At 42.5% G+C, this 21,889-nt stretch overlaps 6 protein-coding genes across 8 annotated transcripts; 2 read left to right on the top strand and 4 right to left on the bottom strand.

Moving 5' to 3' along the window:
* Window positions 1-284: 284 nt before the first annotated feature.
* LOC124414096 (carbonyl reductase [NADPH] 3-like) lies at window positions 285-1,863 on the bottom strand. Its single transcript, XM_046895009.1, has 4 exons — window positions 1,666-1,863; window positions 1,268-1,528; window positions 725-963; window positions 285-650 (listed from the first exon to the last, which is right to left on the bottom strand). Exons 1-4 carry the CDS (start codon window positions 1,681-1,683, stop codon window positions 302-304), a joined length of 867 nt encoding a protein of 288 aa, XP_046750965.1. The 5' UTR covers window positions 1,684-1,863; the 3' UTR covers window positions 285-301.
* Window positions 1,864-2,063: 200 nt separating this feature from the next.
* Window positions 2,064-3,686, top strand: LOC124413805 (carbonyl reductase [NADPH] 1-like). Its single transcript, XM_046894584.1, has 4 exons — window positions 2,064-2,221; window positions 2,313-2,573; window positions 2,832-3,070; window positions 3,146-3,686. Exons 1-4 carry the CDS (start codon window positions 2,204-2,206, stop codon window positions 3,471-3,473), a joined length of 846 nt encoding a protein of 281 aa, XP_046750540.1. The 5' UTR covers window positions 2,064-2,203; the 3' UTR covers window positions 3,474-3,686.
* A 141-nt stretch (window positions 3,687-3,827) lies between these two features.
* Window positions 3,828-6,506, top strand: LOC124413804 (carbonyl reductase [NADPH] 3-like). The gene is made up of 5 exons (XM_046894583.1): window positions 3,828-4,068; window positions 4,154-4,414; window positions 4,565-4,803; window positions 4,879-5,288; window positions 5,326-6,506. The coding sequence occupies exons 1-4, from the start codon at window positions 3,922-3,924 to the stop codon at window positions 5,204-5,206; spliced, it is 975 nt and encodes a 324-aa protein (XP_046750539.1). The 5' UTR covers window positions 3,828-3,921; the 3' UTR covers window positions 5,207-5,288; window positions 5,326-6,506.
* On the bottom strand, window positions 5,835-7,724 carry LOC124414198 (carbonyl reductase [NADPH] 1-like). The gene is given in 8 exon segments (XM_046895176.1): window positions 5,835-6,255; window positions 6,331-6,569; window positions 6,653-6,913; window positions 7,029-7,172; window positions 7,174-7,228; window positions 7,345-7,377; window positions 7,528-7,545; window positions 7,699-7,724. Coding segments are annotated over 8 exon segments (1,101 nt in total). The 3' UTR covers window positions 5,835-5,930.
* A 6,096-nt stretch (window positions 7,725-13,820) lies between these two features.
* Window positions 13,821-20,997, bottom strand: LOC124413773 (Usher syndrome type-1G protein homolog). Of its 3 annotated transcripts, XM_046894542.1 has the most exons (9): window positions 20,873-20,997; window positions 20,042-20,236; window positions 19,867-19,973; window positions 18,645-18,845; window positions 17,116-17,259; window positions 15,037-15,583; window positions 14,638-14,952; window positions 14,346-14,532; window positions 13,821-14,159 (listed from the first exon to the last, which is right to left on the bottom strand). In XM_046894542.1, the coding sequence occupies exons 4-9, from the start codon at window positions 18,665-18,667 to the stop codon at window positions 13,903-13,905; spliced, it is 1,473 nt and encodes a 490-aa protein (XP_046750498.1). In that variant the 5' UTR covers window positions 18,668-18,845; window positions 19,867-19,973; window positions 20,042-20,236; window positions 20,873-20,997; the 3' UTR covers window positions 13,821-13,902. The 3 variants fall into 3 exon arrangements, with proteins under 3 accessions (XP_046750498.1, XP_046750497.1, XP_046750499.1); XM_046894541.1 differs by having other exon boundaries at window positions 19,867-20,236; XM_046894543.1 differs by lacking the exons at window positions 19,867-19,973; window positions 20,042-20,236; window positions 20,873-20,997 and adding an exon at window positions 19,089-19,283.
* LOC124413780 (signal recognition particle 14 kDa protein) lies at window positions 20,948-21,791 on the bottom strand. Its single transcript, XM_046894551.1, has 4 exons — window positions 21,639-21,791; window positions 21,497-21,569; window positions 21,278-21,390; window positions 20,948-21,200 (listed from the first exon to the last, which is right to left on the bottom strand). The coding sequence occupies exons 1-4, from the start codon at window positions 21,660-21,662 to the stop codon at window positions 21,084-21,086; spliced, it is 327 nt and encodes a 108-aa protein (XP_046750507.1). The 5' UTR covers window positions 21,663-21,791; the 3' UTR covers window positions 20,948-21,083.
* Window positions 21,792-21,889: the final 98 nt, after the last annotated feature.

Here is a 21,889-nt window from a genome sequence, read left to right as displayed (position 1 = left end):
GACGGAAGCACAATGTGAGACGAAAGAACAAAGAAATATCTTTTAATGTAGCGTGAATACAATTTATTTCGTTCTAAGCATGAAAAAGTTCTCACTGTCAGAGTCTACAAGTTGTGTAGAGATGGAACGTTGATTAAGTATTGCAGAAACATAGACAGAGATTCGTATCAAAACAATTTTCATTTCACGACTTGAATTCACGATGACTAACGATATTGCTTAGATTATTTGTTGGTTCAATATAAATTTTTCAACACTGCTCGATTCTATGGCTGATGGTTTTATATCCTCGTTTTCAAGGTCAATATAAATTCGGCGAATCGGGCCTCAGGGTTTTTACTTCCCCGTTTACCCAATCTATGACAGTATTGTCGTGCCAAACATATTGTCCCTTGATCTCCGTATACTTTGGTAACAGGGCCAGGTACAGCGGGGCCTGGGCACCTCTTTCAGGTGTCATAGATCCCAACTTGCCCGACATGTCGGTGATCACGGATCCCGGATGAACCGCATTCACAACAATGTCTTCACGACGATCCTTGTCGAACGCGCTTTGTTGAATGCGACTCAGCGCGGATACGCCGACCTTGCTAACCGTGTACGAACTGTTCGGCCATCCAGCCTCTCTGTGAGTGTTCTTTTCCGCGGCGCTGGAAATAGAGGACGTGTACTAATTTCTTTCACTGTTCAATCGGTGCTTTTGTTTTCAGACGATTCGACCTACTCGACAAAATCCCTCATCATTTGCGTGAGCTCCTTCTCTGTGAGTTCGGGACTAGCAAGTCGAGCCTTCAACTCGGCTCCCTTTATTTTGCACAAGTGCCCAAGACTGCTGGAAACCTGAACAACCCTGGAGTGCGGCCTTAGGAGTGGAAATAACGCCTCGCAAATTCTCAGGAGGCTGAAGTAGTTCACTCTCAGTGTCTCCTTTACTCGTTGCGGAAACGTTTCTGGGGCATCAAACTATGGAATTATTGTAAAAAAGCAATCGCGTGAGTAAGTAGACAAAAATTTTCTCTACTCTGAAATTCAAATCACAGTATGTTTATGCTTGAATCAGAACCCTCGGAGGCGAGTTCAAAAGGTCATCTGTTGCGTTGTTGGGCTGTGATTAGATAAGCCGGACAACGTTTTGTTCTATATACCTCCACAACTCGCTCCAAGACGGTGCAGTCAAGAATTGGATAATTTCATTTTAGATTAAAAAAATTTTTTTCCACATGCAATCCTGTATGCATTCAAACAGAAGTTTCAAGTATTTTTATACCTGAAATGATATGCCGCAGTTGTTTACAAGGACGTCGAGTCCTCCATGCGTGTCTTTCAAATATTTTCTAAATCTTTCAACACTGGAATCGTCCGTTATGTCTAGCTGATGAAATCTCGGGTTGAAACCATCCTTCTTTAGTTCTTCAACGGCGGCTCGTCCTCGATCCTCGTTTCTTGATGTCAAGTAAACAACCCCGTCAAACTCACGGCACAGACCCTTGACGATTGCAAATCCAATGCCTTTGTTACCTCCGGTTACCTGTTGAAATTATCAGAAAGGAAAAAATCAGCCAGCGCTCAACGTATGTCAATACAAATTCTTATTTTATATGCAGTCTATTATTTTCCATTTCATTGTTTCCTTAACGAGAAAATGAAATTTTTTTTTTCACTTACCACTGCAATGCGCGACATCTTACCAATGCTCTTCTAGAATTCTAATAATCTACTTGTTTTCCCGCGAGACTCGCTTTATTATATTCATATAATCTATGTAGAGGATGTTTGTTTGAAAAGCTCTAATCGGGTGCGGTTTAGCCAGTTTGAAGCCCCGCCACTTGACGGATATTCTTTGAGTCGTTGAAATGCGAGTTGCTGCTTTAACTAATTGTAAGCCATCCATCCCTTCTCTCGAGGTTTCGAAAGAATCACCCTGTATATCAGCTAGGATAAGGATGATGCCGATGATGCGGATGATGTTTGAATTCGTGTGAGCATGTGTTGTCATGTAAAGATAATTTTCAAGGCCACCGCTTAGCGCTCAGCGCCCCTCCTACCAAATCTCGCGCCCACTTGCCGCTATAATTACCGAGAATTGTCGCTCGTTCGACTGATAATCTATCAATCAATTGTCCGGATACCTAGTACTTCGTGCCGAAAAACTTTTAAGCCTACCGAAAGTGAAAGTTGAGCATTATTACCCAGCCTTTACACCATGTCTCGTGTAGCGGTGGTGAGTTAATAACCTGAAAATTTACCCATCGCCAATCTAGCTTACTAACGTATGTTACACATCATCCATCTACATTTCTACGGGTTTGCAGGTAACTGGAGGGAACAAGGGGATTGGTCTTGCCATTGTCAAGGGACTTTGTCAGAAGTTTGATGGCATCGTCTACCTCACTGCTAGGGATGAGACTAGAGGACTTGCCGCAGTTGAACAGCTCAAAAAAGAGGGTCTCAATCCAAAATTTCATCAACTCGACGTTACCGACGACTCGAGTGTCAATAATTTCAAAAAGTATCTCAGCGACACTTACGGAGGCCTCGATGTACTCGTTAACAATGCTGCAATCGCCTTCAAGGTCAATATTGCGTTACTTTTAAACTGATTCTAAATTCTCACCTTGATTTATGTTTCTTGAAATTTAATTATCCTGGTATAGCTATTAAAAGTACTTACATAAGCTCTGTTATCACTTGCACATTATTGTTATTGCTTTAATCACAAATATCAACAGCTCTGGGACATTCAATTAGTGCTAGTATTGTTGTTTAGGTACCTTATCTTGTAACAATGCTACTACTCATTTGATACTGATTTTCTCTTTACATGTTTACAGAACAACGCAACTGATCCATTTTTCTTTCAAGCATCCGAGACCGTAAAAGTGAACTACTTCAGTTTGGTGAGAGTTTGTGAGGCTCTGTTTCCGCTCCTCAAGCCCCACGCCAGAGTTGTTAATCTTTCCAGCAGTGCTGGTCATCTGTCCAGAATACCGGGAGCTGAATTGAAGGCTCGATTTGCAAACCCCGACCTCACCCAGGATGAACTCAACCAGATTATGAACGAATTTATCGAGTAAGTTAGCCAATCGATTAGTGCACAGGTGTATTTGTGAATGAAATCTAATTGTCGGCGATACTTTATTTACAGAGCGGCAAAGACCAATTCCCACCAGGAATCAGGATGGGTCAACAGCGCCTACTCGGCTAGCAAAGTAGCCGTTTCTGCTCTGAGTCGTATTCAGCAAAAAAAATTCGATAAAGATACCAGAGAGGATCTCGTCATCAATGCTGTGCACCCTGGATACGTTGATACCGACATGACGAGCCACAAGGGACCCTTGACCCCTGAGCGGGGTGCGCAAGCTCCAATCTACCTGGCACTTTTACCAAAGAATACTGACATCAAGGGAAAATATGTCTGGCACGACAACACTATCATCGATTGGGTCAACGACACCCCGCCCGCTCCTTATTAGACGACTCTTGCTCTTTTTTTGTGGACTTGACTTTTAAAGACAAGAATGTCCGTTGAGAATATCAGTCTGCACATTCCATAGTTCTTGGCAGTAACAGTCCGGAAGGCAAATTTCTATAATTTGTTGATCAGTGCCTTAAATCTGACAGTAATAGATAGATCCACAGGGTCATTCACTTGTTGCTGAATACGAATGCGACTGACACAGCCGTTCTTATATTTTATATGCCACAAACTTTTGAGCACTCATCAAACTTGATACTGGAATGCCAAGTTTACAGCACATTCAACCAATACCGTGTAATTTTCTGTTTGTTCAGACTACACCTCTGTGTATTATGTTTTGTTTCTTACTCAAATGGAAAAGGTAGACAATAAAAAGCATAATAACAGTCGCCCGGAACTCATTTATCTCTAAATGCTGATAATGGATTTAGCATGACAATTTAATGAATCACTTTATAAATTCGTTATGTGCAATCTCAGAGACTCTTGTCAGTGGTTTCAGACAGCTCCTACTCATCAGTTCTAATCGTTGGACAAGTAAAAATTTTCACTTATTTGCTAACGGTCATATGATGTCGCGCGTAGCAGTGGTGAGTTATTAATTTGGAATCCTGAATCCTTACTTTAATAAATCTAACTTACATATACGCCGGATCTTCTCTTATGCATATTCAGGTAACTGGCGGGAACAAAGGGATTGGTTTTGCAATCGTAAAAGGTCTGTGCGAGCAGTTTGATGGGATAGTTTATCTGACTGCAAGAAACGAGGCTAAAGGTCAAGCTGCAGTTGAAGAGCTCAAAAAACTTGGTCTTCAACCAAGATTCCATCAACTTGACGTCACTGATGACTCCAGTGTCGATACATTCAAACGGTATCTCAGCAACGCTCATGGAGGACTCGATGTACTCGTTAACAATGCTGCAATTGCCTTCAAGGTTGACACTATGTACTTTTCATCAGTTCTTGAATTCTGCCCATTTTCGTTTCATGAAGTTTCATGAATCAGCATTTTACTGCTGAGATATCTAATCACGTGAAGTGATTACTAGACGCTCGATACTGATTGAGTTATTATCTACTTACAGCACACTTCGGTAGACCCGTTTTCTCACCAAGCATCAGAGACTATAAAAGTGAATTACTTTGGCTTGGTGAGAGTTTGTAAGGCACTATTTCCACTACTGAGAGACCACGCTAGAGTTGTCAATCTCAACAGCAGCTCTGGACACCTGTCGCGAATACCCAAAGACGAGTTAAAGGCTCGACTTGCAAGTCTGATGCTCACTGAGGATGACCTCAGCCAAATCATGAGAGATTTTGTTAAGTGAGTTGCTACTGTTGCATCGATGGATTCGTATATTTGAATCATAAATCAACCCCATTCCAATTTCATTTACAGAGCAGCACAGACTAATACCCACGGCGAATTGGGATGGGCCAACAATGCTTATTCAGCTAGCAAGGTAGCTGTGTCCGCTCTCACTTGTATTCAACAAAGGGCATTTGACGAAGATGCCAGAAAAGACATAGCTGTAAATTCTGTACATCCTGGTCTTGTCGAGACGGACATGACAAGCCACAGAGCACATTTAACTCCTGAAAGAGGTGCACGAGCTCCCCTATACCTGGCGCTCCTGACGGAGAATACGAATATCAAAGGAAAATACGTTTGGCACAATAATATTATAGTTGATTGGATTAATGATCCCTTGCCCGGTCCTTACTAGACGACTGTTGTTATTCTCTGCAATGTTACTGTAGACATTTTTGATAGAAATCAAAATGTTTACTTACTAATTTTTCGCACATCTTATAGCTCTGAGCACTGGCCGGCGTGTAGACAAAAAAGCACTGTGCGCGAATCAGTGCTTGTAAATTAAATTAACAGGATGAAGATGGCGTATTGATTTTGTCGATATCATCTGAAGTAATAAACGAGTATTTATTACTGATTCTGAAAATTATTTCGACCTGAGCTTCTGTCAACTGATAAAGATGCGTGATAAAGTATGAATTAAGCTGAAGCTAATCTAGTCATCTTTCGTATTTCCTCTTATCGTGGTTACAAGACTTGTAGTTACAGTAAGGGTATTAGTGGTATCGAAAATTTGTAACGTACAGGTATTGATTAATTTTGGAAAGTTGAGAGCATGAATAATCATGCACAAGATCTGTAACGATTGTCACATTGCAGTAGTTACTATTCCATGATTATGCATAAGCCAACAAGTATTATTATCAAATGCTGTAATATGTTTTATTTCGTATCTTGGAGCATTTACACAGTAAGCTATGTTATGTTTATTTCAAGTGTTTATCGAAGTAGTCTATGGATATAATTGACAATAGAAGGCGTCACAAGGTATATGTCGATTTATTATTTAAAAAAAGTTGAAAACTTTCATAAAGAGCAAATGAACTTCTATGTGTAAAAATATAAAAATCCGTTGGTCAGGCAGCTGGTCTGGGACCATTGGCCCAATCAACAAGAGTGTTATCGTGCCAGATGTATTTTCCTTTAATCTCAGTGTTTTGTGGTAATAGTGCAGCGTAAAGCGAAGATTGGGATCCCCTTTCGGGAGTGAAAGTACCCATGTGGTCGGTCAGGTCGGTATTCACATATCCTGGATGGACCGCATTTACTACAAGATCTTCTTTGGCATTTGCATTAAATGCTTTTTGTTGAATCCCAGTCAAAGCAGAAACACCAACTTTGCTTACCATGTATGGGTTGTCTGGCCATCCTGAAGCTTGATAATTATTCCTTTTTGTGGCCCTGTAAACAATTTGGAATTAATGCCAAATTCCGATTCAAATGAGTCTGCTATTCATTCCATTGATCATAACGCACTCTACGAAATCTCTCATAATCTGGTTCAGTCCTTCTTCCGTAAGCTCAGAGTTAGAGAATCGGGCTCTGATTTCATTGCCTGGTATTAAGGGTAGACGTCCGAAAGCACTGGACACGTGAACAACTCTGGCGTGGGGTCTCAACAGTGGGAATAGAGCCTTGGAAACTCTCAATAAGCCGAAATAGTTGACTCGCACAGTTTCAGATGCTTGGACAGGAAAAGGTTCGGTGGCATTTTTCTGCAAAAATTTGTTTTCAATTCGGTTATTGCTGAGCATTGAAGGAAGTTTAAAATCCAATGGGATCTGTAACGAAACTATACCTTGAAGGAAATGCCAGCGTTGTTGATAAGGATGTCCAGACCTCCGTGTGTATCATTGAGATAAGTCTTAAACGCATTGATGCTTGAGTCATCCGTGATATCGAGTTGATGAAATCTTGGCTGAAAGCCAATTTTTCTGAGTTTTTCAGCAGCAGCTTGTCCTCGCGCCACACTTCTGGCTGTCAGATAAACAATGCCATTGAACCGTTGGCACAACCCTTTGACGGTTGCAAAACCAACCCCTTTATTTCCTCCAGTTACCTGTGTCACCGTGTATTTATTTCAAGTGATAATATGGAACTTCACTACAAGTATATTAGCTTTATATTATTTCCAGATATTCATTCAACAAACTTATGCAATATTTTTAGCTTACCACCGCTACGCGCGCTGTTCTATTCACATCAATATTGATGGTTCCAACCACTGAGAATACTGCATTACTCCACAATATCCCAATAAATACTAGCGATATAGTGAACAAGTGTTTCATTATGAAAAGGTCGGGCCAGGGCGCGGCAACGTTGAGTCGAATGTGGCACTGAATAGGAGACTTCCCCCAAAGAAATAAGAGATCTGTATATGACGACTGAACGATATCGCAATCAAACGCGTACAAGGCAATATCAAAAATTACTTTTAACCTTTGGACACTGAACTATATTTTAGTATAGTAGTAGAAGTAGTTATACTCTTGACCAGGACTTGATCCAGTGTGGATTAATCTGGAAATCGGTTACGTATTTTTCCAATGCCAAAAACGAACATAGAATATTATGTTTTGTTTGACGAAATATTCTTCAATAAATTGTATGCAAAACCTTCTAAATGAACCAATAAATGTATGTGGAAATGATCACTGATTACTTTCTTACCCCTTCTGCATGCCACTCCTAATTATCAATATATAAGTGATAGTATAACAAAAGTCATCACTATCGAATATTAATTACGCCTATTTACAAAGAATTACGCGTCACACGGAGCTTAGCGTCTCACGCACTTTTGAAAGGCCACCTAACACACTTCAGAGCAGGTCGGATTGCCTGAAAGCCATAGCGCAGGCGCCCATCATACCTGTTTTGGAAGACCTCCTCGGCTCAGATGTTCTCCTGATACCAGGAGTAATTTTCGGCTAAAATTTCTGCGATTCGATTAATTCTTAGTTTCCGGGCGCCTAATCATAGGCAACCAATCATACGTATAGTCAGAGTGCCTAATTATAGGCATCCCATCTTACGTACCGTAAAAGTGCCTAATTATAGGCAACCAAACCTATTTTTTGAAGACCTCCTCGGCTCAGATGTTCTCCTGATACCAGGAGCAATTTTCGGCTGAAATGTCCCTATTTCTGAGCGCCTAATTATAGGCAACCAATCTTAGTTAACGTAAGAGTGCCTAATTATAGGCAACCAATCTTACCTAGCGTAAGAGTGCCTAATTATAGGCAACCATTCTTAGGTAACGTGAGAGTGCCTAATTACAGGCAACCAATCTGACGTAATGTAAGAGTGCCTAATTATAGGCAACCAAACCTGTTGTAGGAAGACCTCCTCGGCTCAGATGTTCTCCTGATACCAGGAGCAATTTTCGGCTGAAATTTCTCCGATTCGCTTAATTCTAAGTGGCTGTAGCATGTAAGCAAGCGATCACATGCCTTCTCAAGCAAACAGGCATGCATCAAAGCACACAGTATCAACGTCGCAAGCAGTCAATCAATCAGTCTCTGTTTTTGGAAGACCTCCTCGGCTCAGATGTTCTCCTGATACCAGGAGCAATTTTTGGCTAAAATTTCTCCGATTCGCTTAATTTTAAGTGGCTGTAGCATGTAAGCAAGCGATCACATGTCCTCTCAAGCAAGCAGGCATGCATCAAAGCACACAGTATCAACGTCGCAAGCAGTCAATCAATCAGTCCCTGTTTTTGGAAGACCTCCTCGGCTCAGATGTTCTCCTGATACCAGGAGCAATTTTCGGCTGAAATTTCTCCGATTCGCTTAATTCTAAGTGGCTGTAGCATGTAAGCAAGCGATCACATGCCCTCTCAAGCAAGCAGGCATGCATCAAAGCACACAGTATCAACGTCGCAAGCAGTCAATCAATCAGTCCCTGTTTTTGGAAGACCTCCTCGGCTCAGATGTTCTCCTGATACCAGGAGCAATTTTCGGCTGAAATTTCTCCGATTCGCTTAATTCTAAGTGGCTGTAGCATGTAAGCAAGCGATCACATGCCCTCTCAAGCAAGCAGGCATGCATCAAAGCACACAGTATCAACGTCACAAGCAGTCAATCAATCAGTCCCTGTTTTTGGAAGACCTCCTCGGCTCAGATGTTCTCCTGATACCAGGAGCAATTTTCGGCTGAAATTTCTCCGATTCGCTTAATTCTAAGTGGCTGTAGCATGTAAGCAAGCGTCCACATGCCCTCTCAAGCAAGCAGGCATGCATCAAAGCACACAGTATCAACGTCGCAAGCAGTCAATCAATCAGTCCCTGTTTTTGGAAGACCTCCTCGGCTCAGATGTTCTCCTGATACCAGGAGCAATTTTCGGCTGAAATTTCTCCGATTCGCTTAATTCTAAGTGGCTGTAGCATGTAAGCAAGCGATCACATGCCCTCTCAAGCAAGCAGGCATGCATCAAAGCACACAGTATCAACGTCACAAGCAGTCAATCAATCAGTCCCTGTTTTTGGAAGACCTCCTCGGCTCAGATGTTCTCCTGATACCAGGAGCAATTTTCGGCTGAAATTTCTCCGATTCGCTTAATTCTAAGTGGCTGTAGCATGTAAGCAAGCGTCCACATGCCCTCTCAAGCAAGCAGGCATGCATCAAAGCACACAGTATCAACGTCGCAAGCAGTCAATCAATCAGTCCCTGTTTTTGGAAGACCTCCTCGGCTCAGATGTTCTCCTGATACCAGGAGCAATTTTCGGCTGAAATTTCTCCGATTCGCTTAATTCTAAGTGGCTGTAGCATGTAAGCAAGCGATCACATGTCCTCTCAAGCAAGCAGGCATGCATTTAGACACGCAGCATCAACGTCGCAAGCAGTCAATCAATCAGTCTCTGTTTTTGGAAGACCTCCTCGGCTCAGATGTTCTCCTGATACCAGGAGCAATTTTTGGCTAAAATTTCTCCGATTCGCTTAATTTTAAGTGGCTGTAGCATGTAAGCAAGCGATCACATGCCCTCTCAAGCAAGCAGGCATGCATCAAAGCACACAGTATCAACGTCGCAAGCAGTCAATCAATCAGTCTCTGTTTTTGGAAGACCTCCTCGGCTCAGATGTTCTCCTGATACCAGGAGCAATTTTTGGCTAAAATTTCTCCGATTCGCTTAATTTTAAGTGGCTGTAGCATGTAAGCAAGCGATCACATGTCCTCTCAAGCAAGCAGGCATGCATCAAAGCACACAGTATCAACGTCGCAAGCAGTCAATCAATCAGTCCCTGTTTTTGGAAGACCTCCTCGGCTCAGATGTTCTCCTGATACCAGGAGCAATTTTCGGCTGAAATTTCTCCGATTCGCTTAATTCTAAGTGGCTGTAGCATGTAAGCAAGCGATCACATGCCCTCTCAAGCAAGCAGGCATGCATCAAAGCACACAGTATCAACGTCACAAGCAGTCAATCAATCAGTCCCTGTTTTTGGAAGACCTCCTCGGCTCAGATGTTCTCCTGATACCAGGAGCAATTTTCGGCTGAAATTTCTCCGATTCGCTTAATTCTAAGTGGCTGTAGCATGTAAGCAAGCGTCCACATGCCCTCTCAAGCAAGCAGGCACGCATCAAAGCACACAGTATCAACGTCGCAAGCAGTCAATCAATCAGTCCCTGTTTTTGGAAGACCTCCTCGGCTCAGATGTTCTCCTGATACCAGGAGCAATTTTCGGCTGAAATTTCTCCGATTCGCTTAATTCTAAGTGGCTGTAGCATGTAAGCAAGCGATCACATGCCCTCTCAAGCAAGCAGGCATGCATCAAAGCACACAGTATCAACGTCACAAGCAGTCAATCAATCAGTCCCTGTTTTTGGAAGACCTCCTCGGCTCAGATGTTCTCCTGATACCAGGAGCAATTTTCGGCTGAAATTTCTCCGATTCGCTTAATTCTAAGTGGCTGTAGCATGTAAGCAAGCGTCCACATGCCCTCTCAAGCAAGCAGGCACGCATCAAAGCACACAGTATCAACGTCGCAAGCAGTCAATCAATCAGTCCCTGTTTTTGGAAGACCTCCTCGGCTCAGATGTTCTCCTGATACCAGGAGCAATTTTCGGCTGAAATTTCTCCGATTCGCTTAATTCTAAGTGGCTGTAGCATGTAAGCAAGCGATCACATGCCCTCTCAAGCAAGCAGGCATGCATCAAAGCACACAGTATCAACGTCACAAGCAGTCAATCAATCAGTCCCTGTTTTTGGAAGACCTCCTCGGCTCAGATGTTCTCCTGATACCAGGAGCAATTTTCGGCTGAAATTTCTCCGATTCGCTTAATTCTAAGTGGCTGTAGCATGTAAGCAAGCGTCCACATGCCCTCTCAAGCAAGCAGGCACGCATCAAAGCACACAGTATCAACGTCGCAAGCAGTCAATCAATCAGTCCCTGTTTTTGGAAGACCTCCTCGGCTCAGATGTTCTCCTGATACCAGGAGCAATTTTCGGCTGAAATTTCTCCGATTCGCTTAATTCTAAGTGGCTGTAGCATGTAAGCAAGCGTCCACATGCCCTCTCAAGCAAGCAGGCATGCATCAAAGCACACAGTATCAACGTCGCAAGCAGTCAATCAATCAGTCCCTGTTTTTGGAAGACCTCCTCGGCTCAGATGTTCTCCTGATACCAGGAGCAATTTTCGGCTGAAATTTCTCCGATTCGCTTAATTCTAAGTGGCTGTAGCATGTAAGCAAGCGATCACATGCCCTCTCAAGCAAGCAGGCATGCATCAAAGCACACAGTATCAACGTCACAAGCAGTCAATCAATCAGTCCCTGTTTTTGGAAGACCTCCTCGGCTCAGATGTTCTCCTGATACCAGGAGCAATTTTCGGCTGAAATTTCTCCGATTCGCTTAATTCTAAGTGGCTGTAGCATGTAAGCAAGCGTCCACATGCCCTCTCAAGCAAGCAGGCACGCATCAAAGCACACAGTATCAACGTCGCAAGCAGTCAATCAATCAGTCCCTGTTTTTGGAAGACCTCCTCGGCTCAGATGTTCTCCTGATACCAGGAGCAATTTTCGGCTGAAATTTCTCCGATTCGCTTAATTCTAAGTGGCTGTAGCATGTAAGCAAGCGATCACATGCCCTCTCAAGCAAGCAGGCATGCATCAAAGCACACAGTATCAACGTCACAAGCAGTCAATCAATCAGTCCCTGTTTTTGGAAGACCTCCTCGGCTCAGATGTTCTCCTGATACCAGGAGCAATTTTCGGCTGAAATTTCTCCGATTCGCTTAATTCTAAGTGGCTGTAGCATGTAAGCAAGCGTCCACATGCCCTCTCAAGCAAGCAGGCACGCATCAAAGCACACAGTATCAACGTCGCAAGCAGTCAATCAATCAGTCCCTGTTTTTGGAAGACCTCCTCGGCTCAGATGTTCTCCTGATACCAGGAGCAATTTTCGGCTGAAATTTCTCCGATTCGCTTAATTCTAAGTGGCTGTAGCATGTAAGCAAGCGTCCACATGCCCTCTCAAGCAAGCAGGCATGCATCAAAGCACACAGTATCAACGTCGCAAGCAGTCAATCAATCAGTCCCTGTTTTTGGAAGACCTCCTCGGCTCAGATGTTCTCCTGATACCAGGAGCAATTTTCGGCTGAAATTTCTCCGATTCGCTTAATTCTAAGTGGCTGTAGCATGTAAGCAAGCGATCACATGCCCTCTCAAGCAAGCAGGCATGCATCAAAGCACACAGTATCAACGTCACAAGCAGTCAATCAATCAGTCCCTGTTTTTGGAAGACCTCCTCGGCTCAGATGTTCTCCTGATACCAGGAGCAATTTTCGGCTGAAATTTCTCCGATTCGCTTAATTCTAAGTGGCTGTAGCATGTAAGCAAGCGTCCACATGCCCTCTCAAGCAAGCAGGCACGCATCAAAGCACACAGTATCAACGTCGCAAGCAGTCAATCAATCAGTCCCTGTTTTTGGAAGACCTCCTCGGCTCAGATGTTCTCCTGATACCAGGAGCAATTTTCGGCTGAAATTTCTCCGATTCGCTTAATTCTAAGTGGCTGTAGCATGTAAGCAAGCGATCACATGTCCTCTCAAGCAAGCAGGCATGCATTTAGACACGCAGCATCAACGTCGCAAGCAGTCAATCAATCAGTCTCTGTTTTTGGAAGACCTCCTCGGCTCAGATGTTCTCCTGATACCAGGAGCAATTTTTGGCTAAAATTTCTCCGATTCGCTTAATTTTAAGTGGCTGTAGCATGTAAGCAAGCGATCACATGCCCTCTCAAGCAAGCAGGCATGCATCAAAGCACACAGTATCAACGTCGCAAGCAATCAATCAATCAGTCCCTGTTTTTGGAAGACCTCCTCGGCTCAGATGTTCTCCTGATACCAGGAGCAATTTTCGGCTGAAATTTCTCCGATTCGCTTAATTTTAAGTGGCTGTAGCATGTAAGCAAGCGATCACATGCCCTCTCAAACGAGCAAGCATGCATCGAGAGACACGTTTAGATGTTCTCTGGTACTAGGAGCAGTTTCAGGCTGAAATTTCTTCGAAATATCCTTTCTAACGAAGGTAAATATAACAGCAATTCTTTGCACGTTCTCACAGGGAAGCGCAGGCATGTTTTGAATTATTCAGCATCGACGATGCAATCAATTAATTTTAGTTTCTGAGAGCATGTAATACATGAGTCTCTGGACGAAAATATTTTATTCGTGTCATTTTCTATGTACGTCAACACATTTAAAATTAGCATACATAACTATATTTCCATCTCTTAAAATTATAGTATAATACAGTTTCGGTATTTCGATATAAAATGATACGCGTAAGTTAACATATAACTAATTTTTTGTATGTATATATTACAAGTGATTCGTTCAATCCAATTGTTAAGACAGTGCACTTGACTTAGAAAAATTCCGAATCGGTACAAGCATGAAAATTCGATAGCCGTAGTCATTACTGTTAGAAATTGGCCAACGCGTTACCACAAACATGTTTACTTTCAACGAATAACGCATATTTCATGTTTCTGTCAACACGCGTTAGAAACAGACAAATAATAATAACAATAAATTAAAACTGTCCACTGTCACAGTCTACTATCTTCTATGACATCCGATGGGTTCTCAAGCGCGCGTCTTCGTATAGCTATTGCGTTGATCAACTTTCGACGTGGCCCCAGCGGTAATTTCAAAGCAAGAACGTCCGCATCGGTCAACAGCATCAAAGCCTCCAGGTCAATCTGTTCGGCCTCCAAAATGGGGTGAATTGACGACAAATTATTAGCAACTAAAAACCGTTGTAGCGGCGTCCATTCCTCGGTCCCCTCATCCGCGTCGTCTTCCTCTGAAAATAGTTAGATTTCGGTCATTCTAAAGAAATATGACAACAATTTACCTACATCATGTGAAATTAGATTTTGCAGGTATACCAAATGACAGCTGCGAAATAATGCAATAGCCAAATCATTTCTTTTTTTCAAAACAATACAAATTTTCATCATAAACTCTTGCCTTGTAACTAGCTACTCACCAGAGATCAAATCGTCGTCCCACATACTCTGCCTACGCGCCAGACTCCCGGCACTGCCAATGCTAACTTCTTCGTTATTGTGACCGTTCGAGGAGCCGTTGATAGACTCGTGACCTGTGGAATGTATATTTCGGTTTTCCATTGGATCCGAGGCTCCGATAGGTATTGCGTCGAGGGTCGTGGTCACCTGAAAATAGCAGGGCGTTGAAAATTCAATCGCGAAAACAACGAAATCGCAAAATCAAAGCTAGAAGACAAAGACTAAATAAATTCAACCGAAACTGAAACCAACCGGTCTCCTAAAAGCGACCGAGCCGAAACCTGGTCTGTTGAAGATGCTCGCGGGTTGTTGAAGCAAGACCGTGTCACCGACGTTGACGTCGTCGATAGCGTTGTAATCGTAATCCGGATCATCCTCGGGTCTATCTCGATCGCCGAGGAGGTCCGGAGTGCTTCTGGCTCTGGATAGGGTTCCCCAAACGTCTGATATCTTGCCACGTTTCCCCATCTGCTGGCTGTGGGTCTCGTAGGTGCCGACGTACATCACTTCGGAGTCCCTTCTAAGGCCGGTCAAGCTGCGGACGGAGCGTTTTCCGTCCATCTCGATCTGAAATGATTTCGAGGAGGTATAAGCACGATAAAAATTTTCCGGTTACCCTAGACGGTATAGCGATTATTTTACAGTCCTGACCTCTCCAACTTTGAAATCGTCGGCGGCCTTGCGAGCCTGAACTTTGCGCCCGACGGCTCCACCCTGCCGCTTCGTACCGCCGCTGACGATGTCGCTGAAAGTCGGCGAGGGTTTTACCCTGCCCTTGAAGGTGAGTATGCTGGGTCTGTGGGGCAGGATGGCTACATCGGAAGGCTCGATGTCCATCATCCTGGTCTTGTCTTTGAGTAATTTTTTCTGCTCCTTCTCAGCTCTCATCTCGGCCATCTTTTGCCGCTTGGCGTATTCCTTGAGGCGTTTCTCGGCCTCCTTCTCGGCTCTCTCTTTCAGCATTTTCGTCTTCTTACGATTGTTTAGCTCCTGCTCGGTCTGCGCCAAGTCGAGAAACTGCAGGATATCATCGCGTCCGTTTATAGCCGCTAGCTCGCGCGCCGAATGCCTGTCGATATCCAAGGCCCATATGTTGCAGCCGAATTTCACCAGGAAATTGACGCAGAAACGGTGTCCCCGAGCTGCAGCCAAATGAAGCGCCGTATTACCGAAGTAGTCCGCCTTGTCCGGATCTCCTCTGAATAATATAAAAATTATAGTTTATCATTCTGTAAGCGTGTATCTCAAAATTATTGTGAAATGGACGAAAGTAAAAATATTTTTCGGTATTTCACCGTCAAGTCTCAATATTAAGGCAAATATAACATGGCGATGTCGCATAACGTTTATCGGGTAGTACATATACCTATGAATGTCGCGATTTCCGCGTATCGAAGTTGCTTATCTGCACAAAGCTCAAGCGACTCATATGTTTTTGATAAGCCAAGCTCGTTTCATCGGCTGTACCAGAGAAAAAGTAGATGTAAAAAAAAAAAAAAAATTAAAATTACGTGTACACCGATTGCGTCATTTCTTTGCGATTATCTTGATACATCCGGTAAATGTATCAGATGCGCTATACCGTACAATTTCCATCCAACTAAAAAAAAACCTCAATCGCCATGACTATTATTATATATACGTAATTGTACGTATATTTATCGTCATAAGGTATTTCCCAACAATAATAATAATAATAATGAGTCAATATAATCTGCAATCGAAGCACAATATTTTACATACATTAAAATTGATGATATCAACAAGTTCGATATAATATCATAAATAAAAAATACGATTAAAATTGACGAAAGTCGAACACGCTGAATCAGATAAACTGGCAGGCTTCCACCGTACATCACAAGAGTTTAAAGTATAATTGAAAGATCGACATTATGCAGTGCCTTCGCGACATTCGAAAAAATTACGAAATTCATCAGGTATAATAATCACATGTTTTGTGCCCATGTTCGTAATATGCTGTAGGTAGATACATTTATATCATGATATCGCAATCGAAGATGGTGTTGCAAAGCGTGTGTATATCGTAGAGAACTGCAGTTATCTGTGACGTTCGGCTATTAAAATCATGTACCACGGAAGAAACAAGAACACCTTAATAATCACATCAATTAGGAGATATCATTTTGCTGTTAAATTGATCGATAAATTCGGGTACACTTAATTTTCTATGTGTACATGTTATTAATTTTCTCACCAGAGATCGATAAGCCACCAAATTTCCGAAATATGTTTATTCTTAATACGTGCATGGATGCATATCGCGTTTGCATTCAATCTATAAATCTGTGAATAATAACACAGGTTGTATCGTGCATCCTGCACCCCGCGTTGGTCATTTAGTATGTATACCACTACATATAGTATAAAGAGAGGCAGGAAGTTGCGCGGTTCGCCTGCGACAAAAACAATCGAACCCGCACAGGTTGCAGGTACGCGTGCGTGAAGGCGATCACAAAGAGCGGACGAGGGTGGAGGGAGATATGAAAATAAAAACAGCGTAAAAATTATTTAAACAAATAGACGCTACGTTATTCATGACGGTCGTCTTCGGGCGCCTCGGTCCTATTTTCTATCCACGCTTCAGCGTTTATTCCAGATATACTCTATCGAACAACACTCATGAGATTTATGAGCATCTTTGGAGGCTTAAATATCGTATAGACGGCTTGAGAGTATTTCATTTTATTAGATAGACCATAGCATTACCCTCTGGCAGCGAGAAGACGCAGGGCGTCGATATTCCCCTCGAAAGCCGCCCAGAGTGTCGGAGTCATCCCGCCGTCGTCTCGGGCATTGCAGTCTCTCCTGGTCGCCTCCTTCAGGATTTCCAAAGCTCCGTCCCGCGCCGCCCTAACGAGAAGAAATACGACCATGAGTCAGCGTATGATAATATTCTGCGAAATTCGAAGCGAAAGATGTTCGAGTTGAATTAATTTAAGTAGGTTGTAAATTCTTTCGACAATTTCCACCTGCAGCCCGTTTGTTTCGCTAGGAAACTCTTCAGCTAGGTAATAAATAAGTGACATTAAAATCCGCGCAGTTGACAGCAGTTTGGCACGCGAATACGAAACAACACGCGGCCACACATACGTAGTATGTTTTACGTGTAATAAGGTGCAATGATTACATTCTGCTTTCTAAACAACGAATCCGCGGGATTGTGATAAGATCTTCTTACACCCACGGAATGCGGGCGTATTTAGATACGTGCTGCGCGTTACATGGTATACGCATTTTACACGCATGAAGCTCAAGTTGAATTTTACTCGTATATATAGAGTTTTCGTAGTTATTATTATCATCTATACCTGCACGCCATTTCAGTGTCTACAACAATAAATAATTGAGTTAGCACCGAACTAGTTTCATGAGAAGAATTAAATAATTATCGAGCTGCGTAATCGCTAATTCGCGGTAATGGGTTTACGCAATGTACCATCATATTACTATAAGTCAAGGACTAAAATAGCCGATATAACACGTGATACAGGGTTAAGAGCTTTGGAATTATTCGACATAATTGATCATTCTTCCCGGCATGTTTTTGTACGATTCAAATTAATAATCGTTATAAACCGCGATAAAAGACAAACGAAAATTGGGACATTCAAAGAGGCATTTTTATCTCGACGATAAGACGCGACGACGATCGGATAAAACGATTGATCGTAATCCCGCTTCGTACACATCCGTATATGCGTGTCGGTGTATGTATATACATATTATCACATACATATGGATCTTAGAATGGTTATATTCTACGCGCCTCGGCTTCTGAGCAGTAAAAAAATTCATATAATAATAGCAGCTAGTACTCGTAATAGACATTATACCCTGATACCTGTGCGCTGGAAATTCAAGAGTGTCGGAAACACGTTAAACGAGTTTTAATCGAGCCGACGGTGGACTATCACCCCCTTTGTTACACATCTAGCACAGATATTCGGTAAACAAAGAAGAACAGGGGAGATCCGCGTATCCCGTGGGATAAGGGCGGTAAACAAACGCTGAACAAGCCAAAGAAAAAAAAACAAACACCAAATGCGATGAAAAGTAAATGGTGAAAATTTTGGGAAAGAATATCACTCGTGACGCGAAACAATTAAGCTATACCACGTTTATTGTAATAAAGGAAAGACTAATTTGACAGCATTACTTATGTATGTATGTATGTATGTATGTATGGTACATCATACTGTAACATTATGCAATTGATACGAAAATACAGAACTTACTTGTGAAATCGTTCGGATGTCATGACGTGTCCTTGTTCTCCCTTTAGGTACGATCGAGTAGTTGTAAAAGTTTTTGAAACTCGTTATAAGCCGAGGAAGCACCGCACAAGAGCAACGACGACGGTCCTTCCATCCGCACTTTAAACAATACGAAGCCGCGCTCGCAACGTCAAGTACTTCTCACCACCGCGAGCATCGTATCTATCGCAAGCGAAAAGGTAACAAAAAAAGAAAAACTAAAAAAAAATACCATTCGAGGACTCTCGAGTGACCGATAACGAAGGTGGGGACCGGCTCTCCTCGCAGCGACGGCGAGACTGTGAAGCCGATGTACCTACATACACCGAGGACGTATATCGCTCGAAACGAAAAATAGGCAAGGAAGGAAGAAACGAAAAGAAAAAGTAAAAAGTAAAAAGGTGAAAAAAGGAACAAAATTGTTACCGGTTATTACACCTATACCTAGGCACGCGTGAAACAAACCGCGGCTATGAGAAGTGGCAGGTATGCGTCCTGTCGTACTCGAACGTCGCCTCGATACTGTTTTCAACCGACAAACTCCCCCCGTCAGCATGCAGACAGCGGCAGTCTGCCTTCTTCCTCCCGCTTGTTAATTTGTTAAATCACGCTGTCTCGCTCCGTCTCATGTCGCGACAATTTCCTTTCTGCTCGCTCTCTCTCTCTCTCTCTCTCTCTTTCTTTTTTCATTAGCCTCCCGCCCTTCGGCCTCGGGCTACGACCACCTGTTCCCTACCTGTTCAGGCCGAGGATCGCAGTCGACTTTGCTGACTGAGCATCCACGATCCACGATCCACTGCAGCTGTCGGTAAGGTTGAGAGTTTTAAGAATCGATCAAATCGCCACGGCGAAATGCAAAATGATTGACGAGTGATCGATTTTCGTTCAATTATTTACTCGTTTGTAAGATTAAACTTCTCGTTTGTTTGTTGTACGACTAGCATGTACCAAGAATATAGAGAATGATTAAGCGTGTATGTACAAATTGAACCAATATTTAATTTTTCAGCTGGCATTTTTGATTAGCTAAACTAAGTGAGAAGCAAAAAAACCAACACGATATTTTCAAATAAAAGGCAACGAGACCGACGCGCTGTAAACATTGACAAGCCGTGTATCTAAAAGTTTGTTTACCAGGACGATATAATACAGCGTTATTAAATGCTGTAAATCATGAAAACTTCATAATGTCATGTATACTTACCTACTGCAACCTGCGCAAATCAAGAAGCAAAACTTTGAACGTTTCCTAGGTTCCTGGATTGAGTGAATGATCTAGAAGTCGATCAGCTTAGGGGATAAGAGACGTTTCTGAAATAATGCGTCGATGAAGCTCGATTAGCACTTTGAAAATCGTGTTTCTATTGCTGTTGTCTCACTCGACGCAGCGACAGATGGTGGGATGGCTTATCATTGTTCAAGGCCGAATGACTATTGATTTTTGCCACTAACTCATCGCCGCAGATATCAATTTCCCACAGAGTTTACGATAGGTTTATGACCGCAGTATATAAACTCTGCTCCTTGATAGATGCCCATTAGTCCGTCATCATTTCATTGGTGCGTCCCAAACCCTGCAGTGGAAAGAAGCCACTTCAAACATGGGTAACTATTGCTGTCGATCTATGAATACAATCTTCAAGTACGCAGACCAAGCATTTAACTTCTGCAAGATTAATTAAATTAATTTAAATATTTACGAAAAACAGTCGTATTCTTCTGGTACTTTGAGTTCTGTATGATTTTTGTCCGTCTTCTCAAGGCTTTCAGATACTCTTGGTACTCTTCGCAGTGATCCTGCTGGATCATGCAAGCGCACTGCCATTGGACGCGGTTGATAGCTGTCTCTTTACATGCGATTACTGCTTCAAGGTATCGTGTCAAATGAAATGAAAATTCGGTCAAACTGACAATATTTTGTTGCAACTAACGCCAATTCTATACAAATAGGAAGAAGTGCTAGTAAACTGCGCCAATGAGTGCCTGGTAAATGGGGCTACAGAAATGGATCCAATGTGGACCGCCGTATGTCCATATTTTGGAGCATTGAACTTCGTGAAGCGTTGAGTGAACGGAATCCAGAATCTATTGCTATAATTTTTGAGACCACATTATTAGCTCAAGATTAATAACAATTATTGCATAAATAAATGTATGTTGAAAAGCAGATAGCCGCTGCAAGCTTCAGTAAATAAACAAACGAATCATACTTCATTGGCCTCGTTATTCTAAACAGAAGTGTAATCCATGAATTATTGGGTACCTTTAACTAAGACAGAGAGTTACTTAAAACATAATTTTTATTCCCTATAAGTTTCTTACGCAGTTTATATATGGTACAAAAGACGATTGGATGTCGTAGCTCGCCAAGTCAGTCGAGTAATATTTATGATATAGGATACAGGGACACCAGCAAGCGTGTCAATGGGCCTTAGGTTTGACTGACTTGGTTTTCTTTAATTTCTTGAGACCGTTTATATTGGCTTTTAAAAGACCCCAGTAGGCTTGTTGAAACTTGTTTACATCCTTGGAATGAATCTGAAATTATATATTAACGAGCTGATGACCGACGACCTTTCGTCAGGTGAAACAGCAAGAATTATATCACTACTCACGACGGTGGCGATCTTTTTCGATCGAAGGGAGGCTCGCACTAAACACAAATACTCCGTCGGCGCGGGTAAGGCGGCTCTGCCTTCTCTGGGCACGGGTTTTTCATGCCCGTCAACTACAACATTTCAATAACGGGAATTAGTTAGAATATCGACTAGATTCGTAAGCCGTTGGGGAATAAAAATGTAGTAAAAAAATATTTCACTTGGTTTGATACTTGCATCGTTTTATCGTCAAGGCGACGGATCCGGACAATCGTGACTTGTCAAAGAGTCGCGTCAGCTCTACCAAAAACTAAAATCAGGATTTTTGTATTAATGATCATGCCGTCGACGTCCTTTATCTTTTCACGATTCAAATTACCAAATCATTCTCGAGTAAAACCATTCCGGCTGTAACATATGCTGTGCCTGCGGACGCGTCAAAAGCTGCTCGTTTTAGGTTAGGGACGACCCACGTTCCTTACTGAAGAGTGAGTTAACGAACCCGTAAGATGGCACGACTGGGAAATAAACCGATAAACCTTATGAATACAGAGATGATACATATGTGTGTGTATACCGATTGTCGGTATGGCAATGCGTTACCATAATTATGAGACCTTTCGATACCTG

This window comes from Diprion similis, chromosome 13, assembly GCF_021155765.1.
Source record: "Diprion similis isolate iyDipSimi1 chromosome 13, iyDipSimi1.1, whole genome shotgun sequence".
Lineage (NCBI taxonomy): Eukaryota > Metazoa > Arthropoda > Insecta > Hymenoptera > Diprionidae > Diprion > Diprion similis.
The sequence above is the reverse complement of the archived record's forward strand: the minus strand, read 5'-3'. Positions and strand labels throughout refer to the sequence as shown.